General features: G+C 43.3%; 1 protein-coding gene across 1 annotated transcript; it reads right to left on the bottom strand.

Moving 5' to 3' along the window:
* Positions 1-525: 525 nt before the first annotated feature.
* LOC146173218 (protein YIPF4-like) lies at positions 526-10,194 on the bottom strand. Its single transcript, XM_084584887.1, has 6 exons — positions 9,564-10,194; positions 7,217-7,388; positions 4,526-4,697; positions 3,686-3,763; positions 3,153-3,266; positions 526-917 (listed from the first exon to the last, which is right to left on the bottom strand). Exons 1-6 carry the CDS (start codon positions 9,934-9,936, stop codon positions 780-782), a joined length of 1,047 nt encoding a protein of 348 aa, XP_084441013.1. The 5' UTR covers positions 9,937-10,194; the 3' UTR covers positions 526-779.
* Between the last annotated feature and the right edge of the window lie 138 nt (positions 10,195-10,332).

The raw sequence follows: 10,332 nt of genomic DNA, 5'->3' as shown, positions 1-10,332 counted from the left end.
TTTTTAAACCTCAGTGATCCTCAAATCTCTGTGATGGCATACAGTACTTGGGCTGATGTGCACTTTCACGAACACTGCTGGATGGAGCCAGCAACAGTTTGCACTGGAAACCGCACTATGTGCCAGCTTTTACCGCAATAGCATTAAAGGCCCAATTCGCCTAAAATCTGGTGTTGGCGGCATTTGCGTTGTGAGCAAAGAATCACGAGCATGGCACTGGCAGGTGATAGCTGGCAGCTGACATGGCTGAGCACTAAACGGATGCAGGGTTGCATGACATTGTTTGACAGCAGCTGCCAACTCTGGTCTCTCCTTACATATGGGACGATGATATCAGAATCAGCCTGCCAGGAACTTTGTATTCACGTTTCTGTTAGGCCTCGCAGGCACGTTCATACGGTTCAGTCAAAGCGGGATATATGTGGGCTGGTAGCTTACACTATTGCGTCACACCCTTAAAGGCAGAGCTTAAGTGGCCCTTATATCCAGACGTGTATGCGCCTGTGATATTACTGCTTATCAAATTGCAATGAAACACACAAGCAGGTTAAACCATCTCTTTTATTTATGTACAAGTTGGATACCACTGCAAACTCCCTCATAGCTGCAGATCCTCAAACTCTGTCCAGACTGCCTGGTCAAAATATTTTTCGGAGAAAGCATAGATCTCCAGAGTGTATTTACAAGCTGTGAACAACAGATCCTGAATACAAAATAGCAGAGTCCACTTCTAGCACATAATCGGCAGAAACAAGTTGCACCAGTCAAGGCAGACGTGGTCAGACACCGGAATAGAGCGAGAAAAAGTAAACGTAGAGAAGAAACACGGGGTACAAGAGGAGTGGCCTCTTGTTCTGCAGCTCTTGTACGCACAGCAGTGAACCGGCACTGTAGGTCGCCCACACAACACCAAGCAGCTGAAATTAAAGAAAAAAGAGCGCTATTATGGCAGCAGCAACTTTTCACACAAAAAAACAGTGTTCCGCAACTATAGGAACCTCGTAGAATGCTTCTTTCAGCTAAACCGGTGAAGTGCTCGAGCTCAAATTTCACTTGAAGTGGCATTTGGTTGCCAGCAGTATTGCCTTATACCAAAATCAGCTGAGGTACTTGTATCATTCGATCAGAATTTGAATAATCATATTGTTTGTGGTAATGGTGAAACAAAACAAGCTGCTGTCCCAGTGCTCGTGCTGGCCGCACCACTCTATTGAGTTCCAAACTCAAGAAGATTGGTTGCGCTACACAAACAAAGTTCTTTAAATTTAGTGTATTGCACTTTTTGCAAACCTCTTCATACTTTCTGCAAAGCAACTCCACCCACCTTCCTTTCTTTGCTGAATTTCTGTGGCAGAGTTGCTATGAATAAAACAAGATGGCACCACTGGTGCCACCGCTGAGACAGAAGCTTGTTCTGCTTTGTCATCACTGCAGAAAACGCAAATAAGTCTAACCTCGCTATAACGAACACGAATATAGCGAATTATCGCATAAAACAAACTAAAATCTAAGTCTGGTTGGTCTATGGTTTATTTCTATGGGAGTTCTTTCTGTATAACGAAAAAAAATTTGATGCAAATAAGTAGAAATAAACCACAGATCAATAGCTTATTTCTATGGGAGTTTTTTCTGTATAACGAAAAAAAAAATTAAACATTTGACGCTATATCAGTTATAACAAAGCATTGTTTTGCATTAAAATGGCAAAAAAAATGCGTAAAGGAGCCGGAAAAAACATTAAGAAACGCAATTTTTCAATCAATCGAATCACCTGCCACAGAAGTGTGTTAAATCGCCGTGCGTTCGCGTGCCGCGTCATTTAGCGGCGGCAACAAGAACTACCTCCAACGGCCTATGGCCTCCGAGATCACACCTACGCGCGGTGATCTCGGAGGCTATGAACGGCCAAAGCCGGGCTAGAGCGTCATCGTCGCCGTCGCCATTGACGCCGCTACTCAAGTCCGGCCATGCAACGGCTGACAGGCATGTGGCTGGCATGTCATCACCACTGCCTCGTCATGGCGTGAGCCCCTGCCATGCCTCTGCCACTGCCTGTGCGTGCGTGCGCTACACTCCCCGAGTCCAATGACTCCGTCGTGCAAATTGTGCGCAGAGTTAACATCCCTTCTTAGTATTCATTTTTGCTCTCCAACGCGGAACGAAAGGAGAGATTTCATGCTTATACCAAGCTTTTAATTTTAAAAATTGTGCGTTTTTGCACCTTTGTGTTATCCATATGAGTGCACATTTTTTGTTTTGTTTTATTAGCAAACTCATTTACACAAATTTGGGCGCGCACTTCTATAACGAATATCGGGTATAACGAACAAATTTTCGCGTCCCGTACTACTTCGTTATAACGAGGTTCGACTGTAAATGGCTTTCTTTGATCGAATCAAGCAAGTACCCCAAACAAATGTGGTTGAAAACAACACTGCTGACCAAATACTATTCGTGTGCGAAATTTGAGCTCGAACAATTCACTAATTTAGCTGAGAGAAGCATTCTACGAGGTGCATATAATAGCGCAACACGCTGTATATGGCTGCAAATGCTGTAAAGGGACACTGAGAATAACTCTACCTGGCCTCGGTTCTTAGTACAAATTTATTCTGTGGGTTTCTGGCCGTGCAATGTTTACTTTCCCCTCACAAACTAGTGATGTCAAGACCAATCAAAGGAGTCGGGACCCTCTGATCACCAGCTGAAGTGAGTGGCGCTATAGCCTAACCTCAGTGATCTTTGTGGAAAGTGTGGAAATCAAAGTGACAACACGTATATGTCGTATTTTTCTATTGTGTAGCGAGGTATACCTTAACAAACGGCTTACAAATATATAGTATACCCCGCTGGACGCAGAACAGTAACATGTTGCGATTTGTTTGTGGGTGCTATCTGCATTTCATTGCAGTCTGATACTACTGCAATCCTGTTCACTAAAAGCAAACTTGAAAACAAAAAAAAAAGAGAGAGAAAGAGAGAAGAGCGGTAATCTGGGCTCGTTTGCAGAGATCCAGCACACACTGAAAAAAAAGGTTAAGGTCAAGCACTTGCAAGAAGGTTGGGACTTGTTAGAGTTAGTACCAAACCTCCTTACCTGTGGCATGCAATAATTACAAAAGAGGAGCTGACTGAAGCCGCCAGCTGCTTACCTTGAATGTCAATTCCACATAGTGAAATGGTCGGACAAGCGGGAGTACAGTTGCGGTGACCACAAGAGGTAGCACGGAGTAGCCGATAACCCCAAGGCACTGGGAGTAACTCACCTGGAAATAGCCCGAGGTACCAAAGCTGAGTTTTCAGCACGAGCCAATTAGACACAATGGGCGCACATTTATGGAAGCCAAAACTTGTGAACTGTATGCATGACTAACGAGCAGGACTTAAAATTAAGGGCAATTACAAAGATTTAACTCAATGTCTATTAGCACAGCTGTACGCATGCTTTTTTGGGTGCTCACAACAAAAGTCACACCAACACGCGTCTTTTGCCACTCTCCACATTGTGGGGTGCACAAAAGAAAAAAAAACCATTTACAACAAAAAAAGAAAGATAAAGTCTCGGCTAGGAGAACTTGTAAAACAAGAAACAAGTGCACTACCCCCTTTGCTGCTTTTTAAAGAAAATGTGGATATTCTTCTTAATTCAGCGAAAAACATCGCAAGTACACAAGGCATAGCTCACCTCTCCACCCAAAACTCTGGCCAGCAGAAAAATGACTAGTGATCCAAAGATCCACATGGTGATGATCCATGAGACCACCTGCACACACAACACCATAATAGTTATACAGATGCGAAGCCGGCTTTGAATGGACAATGACGCGCTAGTTGGATCACACTACAAAGGCAGTCTCCAAGAATCTTGATCCCCTTAAAGTCATCTTCCCCAAGAGGGGGCATTAGCTACACTATCAAGAGCAAGTGCCAGTGCCCCAGCAACACTACATCACGGCAGCGCTTGCCACGGCAGCGCTTACCACAGCAGCAGGGAGGGAGAGGACCGCCTGCAGCTATGGACCAGTCAGGGTCACCTTGCGGTTTCGAGGCGCAGCCTTCGTCTCTTCTAGAAAGGGAGTCCGCACGCCTCACTGTCCTCCTCTCTTGTCCCTTCAGGCACAATCTCCTATTTTCTATACTTCGCATTATTATGCGAGGTATAGATTACTATATGAGAATATAAGGAAATATACTTACATAGGCCACATTATGTTTCTGCTCGCACAGATCATTGTTTTAAAATTTTGGAATACAGTGCCAGAACTAATATGTATGCCAGTTCCTTTTTTGTTCGATCCATCAGTGAATGGAATCGGCTTTCAAGTCATCAAGTGTGCTCCATAAATGAAGATGTGTTTTTTTCCACTCTGTAACACCCCTGCTGTAGCGACCTCGGGCTAAGCGGGGTATTCATTGAATAAAGAATAAAGAGGTAGAATCACGCCCCCTCTGAGTGGCAAAAGAGATCGGTGATTCCTTGAGCATCTCTAGAGAGCTGCTACAGGTGGCGACAGCTGGAACTCACCGAGAACTGGCCATAGATGGAGACGAGTGAGAACAGGATGACAACCAGCAAGGGGCCCCAGAAATCCGGGCTATCCCTGACCAGCTGTCTCTTGTAGCCCATGAAAGGGAAAGGCAGCAGCACACAGCACACCTTGTAGTAGATGTCCCGCAGGTCAATGTCCAGCTCCTCTCTGTTGTGTGTGAGAAAAAAAAATTAAACAAATCATAAGTTGAAAGCTTTAAGAATTGTAGCAAACTCGAAATTGTTCAAAGGTTAGCCTCTCAATTCATCTTCAACGAATATTGCAGTCTTCATTTTCCATCAAAACGATTCCCAATTTAGCTCTATGCAATGAAAATGCACAGACTTGATCAGATTGTTACGCTGATTTCAAATACATAATCAATTTCCTGATATGTTAGCTAGATTTTAAAATATTTTACATTTTCAATCGTTTGTTTACAGAAAAATAGAGAAAAACTAGTCAACATAAAGCTGTCATTAACATATGGCTAGATAGTATGTAGTATAAGGAACACAATGTAAGCACCACGTTTTTGATCAAGCCAATATTTGTCTTTTTACAACTTTGTTCGATGTGGGGAAACGTGGTACCATTTTAATTAGAGTGTACAAAAACATTACCAGCCTTATGATAAATCTGTTCCCAATATTGTATAGTGTAAGCACTTAGGTGGATGCTGAAATTAAAATTCTTCCTGAAGTCGAGAGTTGGAAGAAAGCTCGTCTGGTCGGGGACAAACATGCTGACTGTGAAGAAGAAACACCAACCAGATAAAAACCAATAAAAACAAAAAAAGCTATGTCGGCTCCCGTACGGGAGCCTTACTCACACTGAAATGAAGCAAGCTGCTGAGCGGAATTAAATATGCATTAAAAGAGGGTGCAGGGAGCGTGCATAGACTGGGTTGAGATTTCCATCGTTGCGGTTAAAGGTGTAACTAGGTAACTAGCAGTTCGAATGATTAATGATTCCAAGTGCAGGCAAGGACGCAGCTTCTTTTCAGTTTTCAGCACGTGTGGCTGGCCCCAGTCAATATTGTGGCCTGCAGATACGGCGTGCTCGGCAAAAGCATTTCAATCCACTTTTTCGTTTTTTACGTAGTTACCGAAAAGAAGCTACGTCCTCGCCTGCACTTGGAATCATTAGTTATTCAAACTACTAGTCACACCCTCAACCGTAACGATGGAAACATCAACCCAGTCTACGCACACTCCCTGCATCCTCTTTTCAAGCATATTTAATTTCGCTCAGCTGCTAGCAAGAACAAGGCTCCCGTACGGAGCCGAAACGTCGTTTTTGTTGTTTTTTATTTGGTCAGCATTCCTTCTTCACCATCAATAAAATTATTCCTTTATCTGCTCTAGGTGCAAAGATATCCTTCTTTTAAACTAGCAAACTGTCAAAAATTTGTGGTTTGAGACTAAGAAAAAATGAAAAAGAGATGAGACTTATTCAGCTCGTCCGCATCTTGTAAAGTGAAGAGCAACCCAGGCAGTGAATAAATTGCTAGGTATGTAGTATATTGGTTGCAGAATTTCAGAATGTTATATTTTAAAAATTGCTTTTTTTTTGCAATTTTCAGCCCCTTGAGCCCTGTCCCCCTTAAGAAATCCTATAGTAGATACTGCTACAGCATGTATACTCTGCCTCTAGTAACTCGAAATGATGCGTTAAATTCAGTTTCTTCTTTATACTGGTAAAAGAATTGCGCATGCTTCCGATTCTCTTTCTCCTCAATGCATGTTTGTTAATTTAGACATTACTTATCCTGGGTGTGCAGTATGCAGAAATATTTGCTTTTTGTCTCTGTACAGCATGTTATCGCATAGATGCCCTTGAGTGTGTGTTTGTCACTTTTCCTTCTTTCTGTTCTACAGTTTAAGACACACATTGTGCAGATTCTTCATTGTCCATGACTTTTACCACATGAACTGCACACTCGGTGCTATCAAATTTGTTGGAAACAGTGCTTTCACTTCTCTTGTTAACTCCTGTAACGCCTTTCAAATGGACTGCCAGAATTAATAAACAAATAAACTAAGAAGGGAAGGTGGGGTAACTAAAAACTGACACACTGCTAGAATTAATCAACCAATAAACTAAGAAGGGAAGGTGGGGTAACTAAAAACTGACACCTTGCATACCAATCTGCTCGAATATTCAAAGCACATCCTTGCTTTTTTTTTAATTACACCTTATTTGAGAGAGAGAGAACAGTAGACTTGCATCAAGTTAGAGTGTGGAGAGCCCTTTTAATCTGCATAAACCCAGCAAATGTTCAGAAATTAGTAACTTTTTACTTCAAATAGTCAATGTACAGTCTTTGTCAAAAATATACGGCACAAGGGGTTCGCTTCTAAGCAATCTAGCTAAGCCCCTGAAAGCAACACAGGAATATATAGGTAAGCATAGAGAAGAATGGGGACTAGGTTTGTCGTCTATGAGATTTCGAACGGTGCTGATGCATACCGATCCCCGTTACGAGACTTAGAAACAAAACCCTTGGGCCGTATATTTTTGACAAAGACTGTACCTAAATATAAAATGATGGACAAAAGTGTGAAGGAAAATGAGCATGTTAAGTAAACAACAGTGAGAAAATATAAATGCCTATGACACAAAATCACTTCGTAGAACAAAGCTCCAGACCAGACAGTTGTGCGAAACTTGAGCGATGCACTTACAGGAGAGGAGCATTGTCATCATCGTCTGCGTCGTCTACTTCGAGCAGCCAACCAAAGCCCTTCTGCTGCAGGAACGAGGAGCCAGGTATGGAAGATGCGAAGGAGACATTGCTTTTTCCACCATGCTGGGAGGACCACGGGTGGTCCATCGTGCCAGTCAAGTGGCTGTAGTCTGTTGAAGCATGGTGAAAACAAGAAAGTGCAGAAAAAAAAAAAAAAAAAAATTAATGTTTTGACTACGCAAAACACTGGCATATTAATGCCTTACAACTGAAAAATGCCGAAGAATAGGAAAGGTAGTTTGCTGACATGAATGAATTTTGCCACTTTGCAAAGCTGCAACATTAATTAGGAAATGGTCAGCGTACAGACGGAATCACCCAATCCATCTAGATGAAATGCGAACTTCACGAGCAGTTCATGAAGATATGGCCCAGAACAACAAAAGCACATAATACAGCTAGCCGTACTATGCCAAGTAGGGCAAATCGCTCTCTCCAGTTAATTGCAACAAGTCCAGTAAGTTTGATAAGCATACAGGCTTGCTTTGCATGACAGCAGTAGACATTGAATAATGGCTACCTCGTCAAAGCAAAAGAGACTAGGCTTCACTGGTATAAAGGCATTTACTGCTCTAGAACAAGTGGTGCCACCTTATGTACGGCCCATGCGAGAAACGGTTGTTTGTTTCTCATGTGAGACAGCAGAAGGAGCTGCGAAATATATGCTTTCTAACACCTATTCTATCTCCTCGATGAATGGGGCACGCAAACAATATACCAATTTCAATAGAAGACGATAAATTAAACGCAAAACAAGGAAGCGTTTGCTGAGCTTTGCTCAATGGTCATGCACTGACAACTGGCTAGGCTCCCCCCATAGCAAGCTACGATGGCACCTGTCATTAGGAATGCATTTCAAAAATACTTTTACGGAGCAGGCAGACCACACAAGACCTTAGTAACACTAGTCGTATCAGAAGATTGGCATTGAGGCGCCAGACGTGGGCACACGTGGCAGCATTGTTCTGACAGCTCTGTTGGAATCTATCAGCAGGATCCACTACCACTGCTGTTCATTTTCCTTCCCAGTGGCTCAGTCCAAACGAGGAGTCAAGGTTCAGTGCAATCTCCAGAAAGAATGGCAGAACAGGCAAGGCTGGGCAAGCTTTTTGGACTATGATAGTGTACGGCTTTGAGACCAGTGAAAATATTGACATATTTTGAAAACAAGTTTGGTGTAAGGTCATAAATTTTACAAGCAACTATGCAATGCACGCAAACCGATGCAATTGGATATCTTAGGAAAATGCACAGCTCAAATGAAACACACTGGTACTACGTCAGGTTGAAGACAAGTTTCATTCTTTTGTGGTTCGTTTCTTCACAATGTGTGTAATATAGTTTTGGGCACTGCGTATGAGCATTCTACCCACTGCTTGCCATAAGCTCTGGTTTGGACCGAAGCAGATCCCGAGATGCGAACATAGGCGAACTGATGCAGAGTAACGATTTGGGCTAGTCATCCTTTCTGCTCTCCTTCTCGGTACTGCTTTATGAGAGCATACATTCAAACAAACATGCTAGAAAGAGTAATAAAGCCTTGTGTCACAAAATGTTGGCCTGTTCACCTTGACCACAGTACTGCTCTGGGCCAGCGCTGTCTGGTTCCACTCTTATAAATGTTTCAATAGAATAGAAAAAGACTTGATATCCGGCAGCTTTCAGGTGGTATTCCTGTAACTGCTGTGACAACCAGTAACTAGACAGTAAACAGAGTAGTGTGTTTTACTGTACGCTTTGTGGTTGTTCCTGCAGGAAGCCATAATGTGATCGGAATGTAGCGTAGGCAGTACCAATGGCAGCGAATCTAAATAACAGCTTTTTTTTTTTTTTTTTTTTTTTTTTTTCCCACTGCGGCTTCCAGACGGCGTCACGTGTGCGGTTAAAACTGCAGCGTACAAGGCCCATATAGCCTCTTCAGATCTGATCGCACCTGCTTGTAAAATCTTGATGCTGTAGTGCTACATGAATATTATGACCTATGAAAGATAGTTATAATTTGCAAACCTCGCAAAAAAAAATTATTTTGACGTAATCGTTAGCGATAAACCTGTGCCTAGGCACGTCACTAATGTACGGAGCGATTATTAATTTAGGTCCTGCTGGACACCCTGCAAGTACTGTGGTTTCGCATCATAGGCCGCACACTTTAGCTTTTCACAGTCACTAACATAATTTTCAAAGGCTCTGTCAACCACAAAGAGCAATTACGCGAACGTGTTTAGAATTTTCGCTGTTTGTGTTGACCACAAAGTATGCAGGATGCTTCTTGAAGACAGTCGTACCAGGACTAGTGGCTGACGTCGACATGAAGACGAACTCGTCGAGCGCCTTGCCCGACGACGTAGGCGACGGCAGTGTCGGTGCGGCCGCTGTTTGCGCAGTTGCAGCGGCAGCAGCTTGGACGATGGGCGAGTCAGCATCGAAACCATTCGTCTCCTCAGTGTCCATAGAAATCTTCACGTAGCTTCCCGAGCCCGTAGAGCTCGAGTCCGAACTCTGTCCATTGTCGCTGTTGCTGCCGTGAACGGGAATATCCATCATGTTTCCTTTTATGTAAATGAAGCACCGAGGAAACAAGCTCCGATAGGATGCACTGTCAGTGCCACTGCGAAAGCGTTTCACACGGAGCACGGAATCACAGCGAGCCAAGTTCATTCATGATACGGTAGTTCTCATAGCTATGCCACGCGGGCGTTTTCCTTCCCCGCAGAGCTTGTGAGGAATGTCTCTACCGAACCGTCATCACCAGCATTTTCAGATGTGTCCAGTTGCCACTACTGGTTGAAGCCCAGTTGGGCACGAGAAATTCGTGAAACAGCCAACAAAACGGCAATATGCTTCTACTGTACACATACGGCTACACCTTCGTCCCTTCGTGCTCCTAAAAAGCAACAAAACATCAACAAAAACACAACAAAAAGTGCTCAAGTTGCCAGGCGCCCTCGCCATGCCCTCGCCGCATTACGTCTAAGTACTGTGATTTTGAATCAGGCGTGTTATTTTGTTACACCGGTGTTTTTTATAAATAAATGGCTGCTATAACGTACTACT

The sequence above is a fragment of the Amblyomma maculatum genome, chromosome 11, assembly GCF_055883805.1.
Source record: "Amblyomma maculatum isolate TAMU_Amacu chromosome 11, ASM5588380v1, whole genome shotgun sequence".
In the NCBI taxonomy this organism is placed as follows: domain Eukaryota; kingdom Metazoa; phylum Arthropoda; class Arachnida; order Ixodida; family Ixodidae; genus Amblyomma; species Amblyomma maculatum.
The sequence above is the reverse complement of the archived record's forward strand: the minus strand, read 5'-3'. Positions and strand labels throughout refer to the sequence as shown.